This window comes from Poecilia mexicana, unplaced genomic scaffold (genome assembly GCF_051168715.1).
Source record: "Poecilia mexicana isolate PSO_F unplaced genomic scaffold, ASM5116871v1 scaffold_3, whole genome shotgun sequence".
In the NCBI taxonomy this organism is placed as follows: Eukaryota; Metazoa; Chordata; class Actinopteri; order Cyprinodontiformes; family Poeciliidae; genus Poecilia; species Poecilia mexicana.
In genome coordinates this window covers 36,849,843-36,866,342 of record NW_028263372.1, presented here as the reverse complement: position 1 = coordinate 36,866,342, position 16,500 = coordinate 36,849,843, and the positions used below count along the sequence as shown (strand labels likewise).

The following is a 16,500-nucleotide window of genomic DNA, read 5'->3' as shown; positions in this document are numbered from 1 at the left end:
GCGGCTACATGCTAACATGGTGGATGGAGGCTACCTTCCATCCAGGCCACGTGGATGCTGAAGTCCTGCGACTCGTGCGGTTTTGCCACGGAGCAGACATGGGCCCCCAGGTCCCGGTTCTGGGCCCGCTGGATGGACAGCTGGATGCTGCCGGGTCGGTACCGCATGGCGTAGCCGGCGCTGCAGTTCTGGTACTTCCTGTGCTTGATGTAATGACACAGCAGCTTCCTGCGGGGGCTCGTCCAGCGCACCGTCAGCCGCTCCAGGTTCTGCCCGTCCTCGAAGCCATACGGGCAAGGCAGCAAGAGCCGCTGACCGGGGCGGCAGAACAGCTGGACCGCACCGCCTGAAGGACCAGAACCAGAACCCATCAGAACCAGAACCCTTCAGTAACAGCTTTAGACAAAATCTGAATTCACAGTAAACATGTTTAAAATCTTTTATAATTTGGGACAAATGTGTGAAACGCAAATAAAATACAGAATAAAAGTGTCTGCAGCTCTCTGGAGCCCCCTGGTGGCTCTGAGTAAACCTGCAGCCTTTGACGAAGTTCTGGTTCCGTTCTGGGATTTAAAGTTCACTTAAACTGGGATTCCAGTTGAAACAATCCCACAGCATGATGCTGCCACCACCATGCTGACCAGCGGCATGCCTGGCTGGTTGATGCAGACATTTAGTCAACATAATTTACAGATAAATTACGCATTCTTAAGAAATATTATGTACAAAAAATAAATTTCATTTCCGAAAGTTTTTTCAGAAATGTTGATCTACTTTTTTGTAAATGTTACTGAACATAAACAATCAACCCAGGAAACTTTTTAAATTAAATTTAAATTTACACCTCTGTCCCTACAAAATCGAACTTTTCATGAAATTTAATTTAATTATTGAACAGTTAAAAGAAAAAAAATAAACACACCAAAAGTTTTAGACCATTTTAATGACTGCAGTCGTTTTCAGGTGGACAACTTCAGCCTCAAAACGTTTGTACACCCCGCAGGGTTGTTAGTTTCTAAGCATCTGGATATTTGTCTCGTCTGTCCATCAAGACTTTCTCCAGAAACCCAGAACCCAGCCGGACGTGAAGCAAATGGGCTTCCTGTCGGTTCTGGTAAGACCTGCTCTCCTGTTGGTTCAGCTCTGACACCTTAAGGTCTAAATCAGCTCTTAAAGCTCTGAATGGATCCTCTCTCCAGAGGAGGTCCGGTCTGGTTCTGGTTCTTTTGAACCCCAGAAACTTCCAGGCTGTTTCTTGTCAGGTGGAAGAACTCACCTTCTCCAGCCAGGCGGGACAGGATCAGTCCGAGGTACAGCGTCTGCTCCACAGCCGTCGACCACATCTGGTTCTGGTTCTGGTCGACCCGCCGGGTTAAAGTATTCACACCCCGGCTGGGAACCAGAAGGAGTCCAAACAGAGTTTCTACTTTTGCTTTCCAGCGGTGTCGCTTTCCAAGCCTCCAGATGCAACCTGAGTCTAGTGAGGAAGAGGAGGGTCAGCCTTCATCCCTGCTATCTGAGCAGAACAGAACCCCGGTTCTGGCCCGGTTCTGGCCTGGTCGGGAGCTGAGATGAGCCTCAGTCAGGCAGGGTGCATCCAGCAGTGGTCTGTGACTGGGCAGGGGATGGAAAATGTTTCAATTTCTGTTCTGGTTCTGGAGACCTTCATCACCATCATCGTCATCATCAGCTGGACATACTTCCAGATATTTAAAGGGCCGGTATCATGTGTTTTACATTTTACAGCATATCAACTCTATTACCTTATAAATAGTTCTAAAAATGCTTTTTAAAAGAAATTAAATATGACTTCCTGATTTAACTCCTTAAAATTGGGTCTCTGTCTCTTTAAGAGGCTGCTGCTCTTCCTGAAGCTCCGCCTCCAGGAAAGAGCTGAGAGGGGGAGGGGCTAGGTCCACCCAGGCGTTCAGCAGCTGAATGGTTGCCATGGAGATTAAAATCATTCTCAAACGTGGAGGAATCAAAGCAACACAGCAGGTTTGTTTCTGATTAAACTTTATCCACCTCTTTCCGAGGCCCCATGAGGCTTTGCGTGATTTATGGGCGTGACTTCTGCCGCTAACCGGAACCACCACTTGTTTACATGTTAGCAACTTGCTAACCGGCTTTCCACAGAGGATTTACACTATAAAATATGTGGGAACTCCAGCTATCACAGCTTACATGTGGCAATATTGTTTTACCGCTACCTACAGCTAATGCGACTTGAAGAAATAGCCGCAAATAATCCGCACTAGCATAGTGAGCTACTTCACTACCTCCTTTGCTTCGGATACAGATGCGGGTTTTGAAATGAGCACAACATAGTTAAAATGGTTCCGGTTAAATCCTGCTAAAATGCACCATCTGCTGGTGAAAAGTTTTACTGCATCCACCTTAGATAGAGCGAGGTATTATGGGTAATCCTCAGAGCCATGAGGATCACCGACGAGGAGCTTGTTTTGTCCCAGAGACTGACCTCACCTCCATGCCCGTTGTGTGAAATGCAGATGGAGAATTAAAGAAACAGCTGATGCCAACTTGAGCAGCTCCTTGTCGTTCATCACCACACCAAGAGAAACCACCAGAACCCAAAGCATGTTGGGTTCTCTGTTCAAGTTTAGAAGTTTTAGCCTAATTATTTTTGTTTCCTTGTCTGTCGGTAGGAGATGAAAACTTCCGCCTTTGTTTTGGGAGCACATTCAAGACACACCTGCTGCTGCCACAAACTAAACTTGGTCTGTTATTAAAGTACAGCCAGTTACCAGAGCTCCGATAGGGCAGACACTTTCCAGCGGCAGGTTGGTCTCTATGATTGGTCTCTATGACAGGTTAATGTGTGATTCGGTTCGGTTCTGGTCCAGTGGGGAGATTCTCCATATTACGGTCCGTAGCGCAGCAGCTGCGGTCATTTATCCGCTGGAGAACCTCGAGGTTCTGGTTGTGATGGAGTAAATAAAGCAGATATTTTATGTTGTCTTATAAAAAATGTTCCAGGCCAAATCATAATGATAAAGACTCAGATCATGAACTTTATTATTTTTAAATACAAACGAAAAATAAGATTCACATCACACCGAGCTGATATTGTGTAGTTCTGGTGTTTTACACCGTCAGCGCTAACAGCAGCTCAGACTCTGACCAGCTTCTCTGCTTTTCTTTATTCCTGTCAGAGAAACGAGCTGCTAGCAGCGATGCTAATTCATTCCGGTACAAAACCTACCGATCTTGTTCCCGGTGTGTCTTTAACTAAACATTGTATTATAACTAGGGTTGCCACCTTTCATTAATTAAAATTAAAATGAGGGACCAGTCCCTGTTTGTGTCTGTGTTATCCAGAAAGCAGTTGGGCACAATATCGCAACACCAACACCGTGAGTCAAACAATGACTGGGCAGCCTAAAGTACTCGGGCATCTTCTGTATTGTTACCAATACACTTTTGTAGAATGCAGAACAAATCGCGTCTTTTATCGGTTCAATACATACAGGACGGCTGTTAACCGTAATTATAACCGAAAAGAGAGAGATGTAACTTAATTAATTTAGATTAGCAAAAAACCCTACAAATTACAATGAAGTAATGCTACTTCCGGTGGGCGCCGAACCCAAAATCGTTTCCCCAGTAAGCCTCCCAGGAAAAAGGTGGATAACAAAAGATAAAAAGGTTTATTTTACAGGTTACCGGCCCTTTAAATGACCAGGTTTCACTGCATCATGGAAAACATGTTGAGGAAACAATCATTCTGTTCTTTTCTTTCTGTTTTTCTCTCCTCCAGGCCTGTTCTCTGTGTATTTAATAAAGTTTGAACTGAATTGAATCAATCAGTGAAGTTTTATTTACATTACACTTTTTGTTTACTTCCTGTTTCAGGAAAACAAACTTCCACAGTCTGGAAAATCTGACGTTTGATTTATACATTTTATTTTTATTTTCTTACAGTCAAGCTGCGAGTTAGAGATGACTGTTGGTGTGACGCTGCCACCTACTGGGCAGCTGGGGAACGTCAGAGAGACACAGATAAGTCGTCCTGTCTAATGTAGAAAGTGGTGGCATGGTGCTATGGGCTCCGTTCTAAAAAAATAAAATAAAAAGGAATCACCATGGCAACCCGTGGCTCATTTTCTGAACCTCTTTTTGCATATACTTAGATATTCTTAGCCATTTTCTGTCATTTTTAAACTAAGCTAAAGTTTTATGGTATTTTTGATATTTTTTAAAAGAAATAAACAGATTTCATAAAAGCAGAAATATGAATTTATTGAACATTAATCACTGAAACATTACGGAAGAAATTACCTGATCACAGATCACTAACTCAAACATGAATCACTTGTTTACTCAAAGCAACACAGTAATTTATTTACAAACTGGTAGAAATAGAGACAATCTGCCTCCCGCCGCTAGGGGCGCCGCTTCCCGCCCGATGGATGCACAGAAACTGTGAAGCAAAAACTGAAACTATGAGTTTATGATGGATTTCAGTCAAAACTCTGATAAATACGTTTCTGTTCTCTGTTCCGGTGAGATATTAATACATCCAGGATGCAGTTTGTAAAGTTACACATCCAAAAACTAACAGCAGTAATTTGGGTCATAAAAGAAAAAATTGAAATTTATTTCTTATTTTCAACATGTTATTCAATACTTTATGAATGTTTCAGTTTCATGCTAATTATTTAGTTTTGAGCTAAATATTTAGTTTCAAACGCAACATTCAGATTGAAGCTAAAAGTTCAGTTTAGTTTCAAACTAAATGTTTAGTAAATATTTAGCTTGTAAACTAAACATGTTGCTTGCTAAATAAAAACAGATGTCACAGTTTCAAAATAAATATTTAGTTAGGAAGCTAAGCGATCAGTTAGAAGCAAGCCTCAAACTAAATATTAAATTTTAAACTGTAACCTTTATGAATAAATTAAAAGATGGTGAAATTATGACTTTGGAAAAATAACTCACTGTTTTCTCTCAAGGCAGATTAAAAAACCAAATTATTGCTGTTAGCCTCCAAACCTGAGCTAAATCAGACTCATTTAGCCAACTTTGAGACCAAAAGCAGAAAAACATTCAGACGACCTCGCTGACCTTCCTCAAAGGTCAGAGAGGTCAAACGAGGGAACAGATCTGAGTTTCTGCACCGACCACAGAAAAACCTTCGAATCAAACATCCAGAGAAACGCTGATCACAAAACCAACACAAAAACCAAACCGAGGAGGAAGAGAAGGAGGAGCATGAAGAGGAGAAGGAGGAGGAGAAGGAGGAGGAGGAGGAAGAGGAGGAAGAGGAGGAGGAAGAGGAGAAGCAAGAGGAGAAGGAGGAGGAGGAGGAGGAGGAGGACAAAGATAAGGAGGAGGAAGAAAAGGAGGAGGAGGAGGAGGAGGAGGAGGAAGAGGAGAAGGAGGAGGAGGAGGAGGAAGAGGAGAAGGAGGAGGAAGAGGAGGATGAAGAGGATGAGGAGAAGGAGGAGGAAGAGGAGGATGAAGAGGAAGAAGATAAGGAGGAGGAAGAAAAGGAGGAGGAGGAGGAGGAGGAGAAGGAGGAGGAAGAGGAGAAGGAGGAGGAGGAAGAGGAGGAGAAGGAGGAGGAGGAGGACAAAGATAAGGAGGAGGAAGAAAAGGAGGAGGAGGAGGATGAAGAGGAGAAGGAGGAGGAAGAGGAGGATGAAGAGGAAGAAGATAAGGAGGAGGACAAAAATAAGGAGGATGAAGATCAGGAGGATGAGGAGTCTACTGGATGCCTCTGAACAGACACAAGGCGAAGCCCATGGCAAAGAGCTGCAAGGAGAAACAAACATGGCGTCAGAACTGAACCGTCTGCAGGTTCATGTCGATGCTCGGAACTTTCAAAATAAAACACATTTACATACAGGTGCTGGTCATAAAATTAGAATATTGTGATAAAGTTCATTATTTTCCATAATGTCATGATAAAAATTAAATTGTCATATATTTTAGATTCATTGCACACCAACTGAAATATTTCAGGTCTTTTATTGTTTTAATTTTGATGATTTTGGCAAACAGCTCATGAAAACCCAAAATCCTTGTCTCAAAAAATTAGAATATTATGAAAAGGTTCTCTGAACGAGCAATAAAAATAATCATCTGAATCAACAAAGTAACTCTAAACACCTGAAAAAGATTCCTGAGGCCTTTAAAAACTCCCAGCCTGGTTCGTTACTCAAAACCGCAGTCATGGGTCAGACTGCTGACCTGACTGCTGTCCAGAAGGCCATCACTGACATCCTCAAGCAAGAGGGTGAGAAACAGAAAGAAATTTCTGAACCAATAGGCTGTTTGCAGAGTGTTATATCAAGGCACCTCAGTGGGAAGTCAGTAGGAAGGAAAAAGTGTGGCAGAAAACGCTGCACAACGAGAAGAGGTGACCGGACCCTGAGGAAGATTGTGGAGAAGGGCCGATTCCAGACCTTGGGGGAAGCAGTGGACTGAGTCTGGAGTAGAAACATCCAGAGCCACTGTGCACAGGCGTGTGCAGGAAATGGGCTACAGGTGCCGCATTCCCCAGGTCAAAGGTCAAGCCACTTTTGAACCAGAAACAGCGGCAGAAGCGCCTGACCTGGGCTACAGAGAAGCAGCACTTTGGACCACTGTTGTTCAGTGGTCCAAAGACACTGGACACTGGAGACAGGGATTTTGGGTTTTCAAGAGCTGTTTTTCAAGTGCTTTTTTCGGATGAAAGCAAACTTTGCATGTCATTCGGAAATCAAAGTGCCAGACTCTGGAGGAAGACTGGGGAGAAGGAAATGCCAAAATGCCAGAAGTCCAGTGTCAAGTACCCACAGTCAGTGATGGTCTGGGTGCCATGTCAGCTGCTGGTGTTGGTCCACTGGGTTTTATCAAGGGCAGGATCAATGCAGCAGCTATCAGAAGATTTTGGAGCACTTCATGCTTCCATCTGGTGAAAAGTTTTATGGAGATGAAAATTTAATTTGGTCTGGAATCGGCCCTTCTCCACAATCTTCCTCAGGGTCCGGTCACCTCTTCTCGTTGTGCAGCGTTTTCTGCCACACTTTTTCCTTCCTACTGACTTCCCACTGAGGTGCCTTGATATAACACTCTGCAAACAGCCGATTCGTTCAGAAATTTCTTTCCGTTTCTCACCCTCTTGCTTGAGGATGTCAGTGATGGCCTTCTGGACAGCAGTCAGGTCAGCAGTCTGACCCATGACTGCGGTTTTGAGTAACGAACCAGGCTGGGAGTTTTTAAAGGCCTCAGGAATCTTTTTCAGGTGTTTAGAGTTACTTTGTTGATTCAGATGATTATTTTTATTGCTCGTTCAGAGAACCTTTTCATAATATTCTAATTTTTTGAGACAGGGATTTTGGGTTTTCATGAGCTGTTTGCCAAAATCATCAAAATTAAAACAATAAAAGACCTGAAATATTTCAGTTGGTGTGCAATGAATCTAAAATATATGACAATTTAATTTTTATCATGACATTATGGAAAATAATGAACTTTATCACAATATTCTAATTTTATGACCAGCACCTGTAATTAGAAATATGAAAATATTTCCCATATAATCCAGCTTATTAATGAGGAGCTGATGAAGCCAACAGCTGGAAAAGTTCTGGAAAAATGTTCAGTCTGTGCTTTATTCTGATAAACATGAAATTCATTTAGTATTTTACTGTTTCTGAAGTCAGGAAACAAACTAGACAAATTAATCAGATGCAGCGTCTATAAAATATTAATTACACTGGAGGATTTTTACATGTATTTATGTATAATTGCCAATTTTATAATTATCTTATTTTTACCAAACAAAAAAATTTATTTTTTGTTTTATCGTTTATCTTCCTGTGATCTATCTATCTATCTATCTATCTATCTATCTATCTATCTATCTATCTATCTATCTATCTATCTATCTATCTATCTTGGAGATGAAATGTGATATATTTTCAGCAGCTGTTTGTGTCCAGATGTTAGAAGGAAACATAAAACTCTGAGTTACTTCGATGGTGATCACGCCGATGGTCAGCGCTCCTGCGGCGTAGATGTACGTCTCAAAGTATTCCACCAAGGCCGAGTAGCAGCCCTGCAGACCGGACACACAGAGCCTTAAAGGGCCGGTACCATCTGCTCCACAGCCACATTTTATCAGCACAATCAGTAACTATCTGTCCTTCCAAACATGACTTAAAGGAGATTTGTCTTCCTGATTTAACTTTTACAAATTGGGCCTCTGTCTCTTTAAGAAGCTCCGGCTCTTTCTGAAGCTCTGCCTCCAGGAAGTCATCCCAACATGGCACCTCTATTAACCCTTTCATGATGAAACCTTGTAACATGATGGAAAGATCAACACCGGCCCTTTAAATCGCTCCAGTTTAAACCTGCGGCACCGCAGTTCTTCCTCAGACCTTGCTGTGCTGGAACGCCACGCCGCCGCTGACGCACTGCTCTACGCCGCCCACGCCCAGGTTGCCGTTGCCCTGGCAACAGGCCTCAGGAAGCAGCTGGTTGGGGTGGAGCAGCCGGAACAGGCTCTGCTGGAAGTCATCGGGGCCGCTGGCGCCGCAGCAGTCCAGCTGGAGGAAGGAGAAGAAAAAGAAGAAGATGAAGACAGCAGCTGGCGGGGTGGGGCGGGGTGGGGCGGAGGGGTGGGGCGGGGCGGCAGGGCAGGGCGAGGCGGCAGGGCAGGGCGGGGCGGCAGGGCGGGGCGGAAGGGCAGGGCGAGGCGGCAGGGCGGGGCGGCAGGGCAGGGCGAGGCGGCAGGGCAGGGCGGGGCGGCAGGGCGGGGCGGAAGGGCAGGGCGAGGCGGCAGGGCAGGGCGGAAGGGCAGGGCGGGGCGGCAGGGCAGGGCGGAAGGGCAGGGCGGGGCGGAAGGGCAGGGCGAGGCGGCAGGGCGGGGCGGAATGGCGGGGCGGGGCGGAAGGGCAGGGCGGGGCGGAAGGGCAGGGCGAGGCGGCAGGGCGGGGCGGCAGGGCAGGGTGAGGCGGCAGGGCAGGGCGGGGCGGAAGGGCAGGGCGGGGCGGAAGGGCAGGGCGAGGCGGCAGGGCGGGGCGGCAGGGCAGGGCGAGGCGGCAGGGCAGGGCGGGGCGGGGCGGCAGGGCGGGGCGGAAGGGCAGGGCGAGGCGGCAGGGCAGGGCGGGGCGGCAGGGCAGGGCGGGGCGGGGCGGCAGGGCGGGGCGGGGCGGCAGGGCAGGGCAGGGCGGGGCGGCAGGGCGGGGCGGAAGGGCAGGGCGAGGCGGCAGGGCGGGGCGGCAGGGCAGGGCGAGGCGGCAGGGCGGGGCGGCAGGGCAGGGCGAGGCGGAAGGGCAGGGCGAGGCAGCAGGGCAGGGCGGGGCGGCAGGGCGGGGCGGGGCGGGGCGGCAGGGCGGGGCGGGGCGGCAGGGCGGGGCGGCAGGGCGGGGCGGAAGGGCAGGGCGAGGCGGCAGGGCGGGGCGGCAGGGCAGGGCGAGGCGGCAGGGTGGGGCGGCAGGGCAGGGCGAGGCGGCAGGGCAGGGCGGGGCGGCAGGGCGGGGCGGAAGGGCGGGGCGGCAGGGCAGGGCGAGGCGGCAGGGCAGGGCGGGGCGGGGCGGCAGGGCAGGGCGGGGCGGGGCGGCAGGGCAGGGCGGGTCAGCAGCTCACCGTGGTCATGATGATGTTCCAGGTGGACGTAAAGACATCGCTGTTGTTCTGGCCCTGGTAGTGGCGCTTCAGTTCCCGGCTGAAGTACTCTCTTGTTAACTGGGCCGAACACACACAGAACTGGGTCAGAACCAGACCAGACTCTCTCTACATGTATACAACCAGTTCCTGTTTACAGAAAAAACAACTCAGAGGTAAAAAAAATACTTCATCAAACAGCTGGACATTAAAACCAGTATGATCCAAAAACCAAAACCCTGAAACCAGTCTGTACCAGTCAAACACAACTAATCCAGTTTTTAGTGGTTCTTCTGCTGACCCAGAATCAGAACTCACGTTCTCCCTAAAGAGGAAGGCCAAGATGGCCGCCGCCAGCTCCGCCAGGAAGATGAAGAGAATGAGGATGAAGAACTGAGAATATAAGACAGAACGGTTAGTACCGGCCCAGTAGAACTAGTAGAACCATTGTTCTATCAGAGCTACCTCGTCAGATTTTCCTACCGTAGCACGGACAGATAGCTATGTCTATCTGTCCGTGCTACGCGTCCAAAGCTGCTACCGTCATGTTTACAAACAGAAACTACAGCAGGTTGTTCATGTTAAATACATTGAATAACATTATTTGAGTGACTGGAAGCTTAGGAGTTAAGCTTAGCTTAGCATTGGAACAATTTATATACACGATGAAACCAGAAGAAGATCACTTCCTTCATCAGAATATCCTACCCGTTTAAAATGAAAAGATATAGATGTATGTGTAGCAGTGTGATGTTATTACACTATGGTATTCCAGTAGGAACTCATCTGAATAGTACCAGCTTTTATTTTGAAAAGACGGCAGATCCATTGTAAACAGCGGGTAACTTCCTGTTTCAAAATTATTATTTTTATTTAAATTTGGTGTGTTATAAAGGAAAATGTAAATTGTTGTCTCTACTGTTAAACATATTGAGTTCATATATTGTTGTTTTGAGTGTCAGTTTGGGGTTTAAGAAGAACAGTTAACGGGGCATACCACTATAGTTCATGAAAGGTTTCCCACGATCTCCGTCGCGCTCTTTCTGTTCGAATCCCGTGTGGGAGAAGGTATGTAGTTTTGTTTTCTGGGTATAATAAGTGTATTTTAAGTATAAGTATTATGTTTTTGTAAAATAATGTGCTTTGGGGCATTCAAACTTTGTTAAACAGGCGTTGTGAAGCACCGTGCGGAGAAAGAGCCTGTTTTTGAATTTTCTTTTTCTGCTGTTTAATGCAGGAATATTAAAGGTGCCTTCAAGATCAGCTGTTGTCTGGCTGTTATTCCAAAAGACACAACGCAGATTAGAATATCCTACCTGTTAAAATATTTTAAATACATTGGTGTTTTTAAGAATAAAACAGTATCAGAAACTGGTTTTTATTGGAATTAAAGACAAATACAAATCACTGCAACTCTTTTTTGTGCATTAATACGTTGTCTGACAGACTTTATTAATGTGTCCACCGAACTGCGCAGGTCACTGAAATGATGGGATATGATTCATATACACTAATATTACAGCTTCAGTCAGCAGAATGTGATGTAGCATCGATGTGGCATCATCTCAAGGTAGGACGGATTTATGGGTAGCACAGATAAACAGAATAATGGCCCAGTAGAACCAGTAGAACTGTTTCAGTAGAACCGGCCCAGTAGGACTTCCTGTCTCACCAGCAGCAGCAGACAGCGGTTCTCCCGGACGGCGCCGCAGCAGCCCAGGAAGCCCAGCAGGAACAGCAGCCCGCCCAGAACCAGAACCACGGAGACGCCGGTGACCAGCAGGGGGCTCACCGCCACCGCCTCCCTGAAGCCCAGCGGGTCGACCGACACCCAGACGCCCACGGCCAGCAGGACGGAGCCGCCCAGCTGCAGCAACAGGCGGTGGAGGGGACAGGTCGGAACTACTTCAGTCATAAATATATTAATAGAAAATAAACACTCCAAGTCATAAAATTTAAATACATATTTAAAAAAGATTTTTAATAGGCAGCTTATTTAGTTATTCATTAATGAATTTCATAATATTTAATGGACTTTTATTGTTCAAATCTGGATTTATTTCCTGTTCTTTTGAAATGAGGGGCGGGGCTAGGTTAGGGGCGGGGCTAAACCTTTGAATGGAGAGAAATAAAATCTGAACTCACGAAGATGAAGAAGTTGAAGACGAACATGAGATATTTGATGCAGCTCAGGCAGTCGCCCTCCATGGCCACAAGCTCTTGCTGTTTGGACCCAACAGAACCACAGTCAGACTGGAACCAAAACCAGAAGCATTACGAGAACAAGAATTGGGACCAGAACAAGAACCGGGACCAGGACCAGGATTGGGAACTGAACCAGAGAAAGAACCAGGACCGGAACAGTTCTGGCTCGGTTCTGTTTGGTGCTGGAACGTGATGCGTTCACTGACTCTTTCATCTCCAGACGTTGTTTACGTCAGATTCTTCTTCTGGTGAATTCTCACGTTGATAAAGTAAAAGTTGAAAAAATGCGACGTTCAGAAAACGCTCTGAAAACCATCAGGTTTAGTTCCACATGTGGAACAGGAACAGGTCGGATGTTTTGGGTTAAAATATCAGAACCGGGTCGTTTTGTTGTGTGGATTTAACTGAACCAGACAGGATGATACAGGCCTGCCGCACTGTTCAGATTTTATCTGGGAAAACTATTTTCTCCACTGAGGAACAGAATGACATGTAGAATAATTTTCCATTTTTATCTTCGAGTAAAGTCCAACCAGACCAGAACCAGAACCTGGGCTGGTTCTGGACCTGAAGCCATGAAGTTCTGCTGAGGCTCGGCGCTGAAGGACAAGACGGGGACAGACTGTCCCTGCTGGACGTGTTGGTGTGAAGGGACCAGCTGGTGTTTACCGGACTGCAGCCGCCCGCAGAGCGCTGCTGCTTATCAGGCACTGACATCATCGCTGACATCATCACAGCAATGCCAGACATCTAAACATCCAAACGCCAGAACAGAACCAATCGTCTTCCTGAAAGACCACAGGCTGATTCAGGGTCAGCAGGGGTCAGAGGTCAGCGGGGACCCAACAGATCATCGGCTCAAATCAGAACCAAATCAGGTCAGAGTGAACCGACTGCAAGTAAAAAATATTAATTATTAGTTAAAACACATAAAAGGTCATTTAATCAGCAAAATGTTTTCTGTTGAAACAAGATATAAAAAAGGCAAAATAAATTAATATGAATAAAGATTTTAAAAATCTACTAAAAATTCAAACCTAGACAAAAAATGAAAAAAAAAAAAAAAGAAATCAAGAAAAGAAAAATTAAATAAAATCACAGCTTCAGCTCATACTCGGTTCTCTGGCAGTCAGAATGTCCTGGGTTGTGAATTCTGCAGATTTCTGACCCAAACCTTCGTTTTTAGAGGCTTCAGGGGCGGAGTCATGGTGACACTTCAACAGGTACTAAAACAGGAAGTACCTGTTGAACTTCCTGATGATGACACGAATCCAACCGGCTTCACATGAGCTGCTGAGAGGAGAGAGAGAGCGAAGCGTCAGGTCGAGTCCTTTCCTTTCTCTCCAACCATCACAAACAGAAACTTGAACCAAGAACCACTGAAGGAAACGACACAAAAACCTCTGAAGACACTGAGAGCAACTTCCTTCTTCACCAGATGGAAACAAGATGGAGGCGTCAGATTTTAGCGGTTGGAGGATTTCTCTTTAGGCTAAAGACCAGGAGCCATTTCTGCTGCTAGCGCTAGGCTAGCACGTTAGCTTTGGTTGTATTTATCCAGAATGCCCTGCGTCCTTCTGGAGCGGTCTCCGGTCCGCTTGGCGTTCACATTCAAACCGAACCAGAGTTCACTTCAAACGGACCCAGACTGAGGTTTGGAGGACCAGAGGTCAGAGGTCAACTAGCATTCACACCAACCGGACCGAACTTTATAGCAAACGGACCGGAGTCGGGTTGAAGCGGACCGAACTGGGCTGGTGGGAATGTAAACAACGTCAGACCTGAAATCAGTGGAGAACCTGCGGGCCGAACTGAGCAGAACCAGAACTCTGGACCGGTACAGGAGTCTGGCTGCACTTAGGGAACATCTGGAGCTGCAGCTCTTCTCTCCAACTGAAAACTTTTCAGGCTCTTTGTGGGCAAAGCAGAGGTGAGTCGAAACACGGAGCTTCAAAGAGTGGGCGTTTCCATGGCAACGGCTAGGATGCTGCAGCAGGACGCTCGGCCGTGGGAAAGGCTGACTCACTGTGTGACTCACGGCGCTCTTGTTTTCTGATCGTTTGTCTGAAGAAGCGGAGAAAGCAGAAGGAGCGAAGCGTGACTCACATGATGACAGCGAGGAGCCGCAGAACCTCCAGTTCTGACCCGCTTCACAAACCGCACAGCGCCGACGGGTCAGGAACCCGGCTGAGTCAGAACCACGCAGCAACAAGCAGAGGAAGTAAAATATTTACAAAGCAGAGCGGATCGTAAAACTACTGAACTACGGAGGCTGACCGGAGGATTTGTACCGCAAACTACGGAACAAACTGCAAAAGGTGAATCGTGCTGTAAACACAAAATATGCTGCAAACAGTTAAAATTATGGAAATCCACATGGGACATATATCAGCTCTTTTACCGCGCGTATGGCTAAAAATTCCTGCAAGAAATTCTGGTTTATGGCTTAAAATGGCAAAAAATAATTTCTATGAGTGTCGACGTTCAAAACAGCGTTGAGAGACCAAAATAAACGTTGTAATTTTTGCAGTTGTTTTGAGTAGATTTTTGTCATATTTTACTTCCATTATTTTGGCATAACTTTTTAGCCAGGTGGTAAATGTTTGGCCCTCATGGCTCTCCATATAAAACACACAGAAAGCTGCAAACGCATGACTGACGCAAACTCCAACTCACCAAAGACAAAAGCAAACAAAAGCAAAGAGCAAACAAAAGCGTTGCCATCACCATAAGATGAAATGTTGCAAAAACCGGAAGTTTAAAACGATCCAGGAACAGAGGAAGTCCTCCAGACCACAAGGGGGCGCCCAGACCCCCACTGAAGACTTGGACGTCCAGGAGAAAGGCGTTAGGCTTCATGTTTTACTGAAGGACATGTTTCAGCTGTGATGCGTTTAAAGACCTTGGTAGAAAATAAAATCCTCACCTGCTGGCCTCTGGTTCAACAAAAACCCAGTTAAAAAATTCTAACCTCTCCTTTAAATGGAACCAATTCGGCCCAAATAAGAGGATCCAGAACCAGACAGCAGAAACCCAGAGATACAGACAAATTATTGATTATAAATAAAGCGAGTGAAGTGATGAGAACAGCTGACAGGAGGAAGAGGAAGAAGAGGAGGAGGCGGGGCTATGTCGTTATCTGCTGATTAAATGAACATGACCCGGATGCTCCGACCCGCAGAGGGCTCCCTCTGGTTCTAACCCGATTACAGTTACTCTAACTCAGTTACACAGCAGATGGTGTGAGGCGGGGGTGAGTGGGCACCTCCAGGAACACTGGTGACCTTTGACCTCTTCAGGTTAGAGCATAGAAACCGGATCTGATTTATTCAGAACCGACCGACAGCACACAGAACCTGTTCTGTTCTGATTCAGGTACAGAATGTTCTCTGCTACAGTAATCAGATTACAGCAGAACCAGATCTTGAGATGATGAATTCTCTGTCATGTTTAAATCGTTTGGGTCGGACCGGACCAACTGGTTCTGACCTGCGATCTAAACTGAAAACACTTAAAAATGCTTTAAACCTGGAAAGTCCCACTTTTCCTGCTCTGTAAATGCACCATCACGGCTCCAGAGGCCTGTGGGGCCCCTGGACTGATGTTTGGTGGCCCCTGGGCTGAAAGTCAAGAAGGATAGAAACTTGGCATCCAGCACAGGAAGTTGATTTAAATTAAGACTTTTTAATTTTAATTTTGGCAAAATCGTCCCAAATTAAAATGTTACTAACAGAAACTATTTCCTGCTGCAGACGTATCCGTCACTTCCTCCTGCCAAGTTCACGTCTAACTTATGACTTAAAATGCAAAAATTGCTGCAACCAAATCTGCTTTCATTCATTTGTGAAACTTTTTATTTTTTTATTTTTCACTTTAATTCATTAAACTTGTATAAAAACCAGAAGCAGGGTATCCCCCAGTGTATTATAGGTCTGGTGGCCCGCCATGCTTTACTAGCGCCACCGCCAGGCTAAGCCTTTCTTTTTTATCTTAAGTTAAATAAAATAAGAAAAAAAATAGCCTTTTTTAAGCCGGATTGCAAATGTTTCTGTTGCTCTGAGCGTTTCACTATCAGAGCAGATTTATTCCTAAAATATATGTTTATAGTTTATGCATTTAAAGCCGGAACAATCACACCACTGGCCTGTTAACCTCAGCGCTTCTCCTTTCACTCGAACTGGACACAGGCTGACCGCTATGCATATTTACATCAACCCCCTGTGAGGAATTATGATTAGTTATGAGGAGTTATTGATTAAGGTAAGAGGTTAAAACCCGCCGCTCTGGCTGCGCAGCTCTACGTGAACCGCAGGATAACTTGTGTTCGCGCTTTCAGAGGAGCTTTGAGGAGCGATGAGAATATTTGTGAACAAAACATTATGCGGCGTTTACATCTCAACTCGCTGCCCAGCGTTTGGCCCCGTCTTCCCTGTAAAGTTTAGGTTTGTGTTCCCGGTTGGCCGGTAGTTAGCGGTTAACGACCCAGCGCTAATCACTCATCGTGCAGGTTTAACCCGGTGAGGAGCTTCGCGCTCTCCTCGCAGTCACGCTGATTTTATATTATTTTATTATTATTACTGGTATTATTTTCCAGTTACACTAAGCACCAAACCGTATCAAATGTTTTGCCCATAGACATAATATAAGCATAGACGCCTCATGGACCGCTCCGGCGCAGGA

The 16,500-nt window shown here is 46.0% G+C and overlaps 2 protein-coding genes across 2 annotated transcripts; both read right to left on the bottom strand.

The window, feature by feature from the left end:
- On the bottom strand, positions 1 to 1,787 carry LOC148160311 (uncharacterized). The gene is made up of 2 exons (XM_088004674.1): positions 1,277 to 1,787; positions 1 to 346 (listed from the first exon to the last, which is right to left on the bottom strand). Exons 1-2 carry the CDS (start codon positions 1,341 to 1,343, stop codon positions 12 to 14), a joined length of 402 nt encoding a protein of 133 aa, XP_087860800.1. The 5' UTR covers positions 1,344 to 1,787; the 3' UTR covers positions 1 to 11.
- Positions 1,788 to 5,399: 3,612 nt separating this feature from the next.
- LOC148160310 (tetraspanin-18B-like) lies at positions 5,400 to 11,857 on the bottom strand. Its single transcript, XM_088004571.1, has 7 exons — positions 11,761 to 11,857; positions 11,288 to 11,482; positions 9,934 to 10,008; positions 9,598 to 9,696; positions 8,388 to 8,555; positions 7,982 to 8,065; positions 5,400 to 5,775 (listed from the first exon to the last, which is right to left on the bottom strand). The coding sequence occupies exons 1-7, from the start codon at positions 11,821 to 11,823 to the stop codon at positions 5,728 to 5,730; spliced, it is 732 nt and encodes a 243-aa protein (XP_087860697.1). The 5' UTR covers positions 11,824 to 11,857; the 3' UTR covers positions 5,400 to 5,727.
- Positions 11,858 to 16,500: the final 4,643 nt, after the last annotated feature.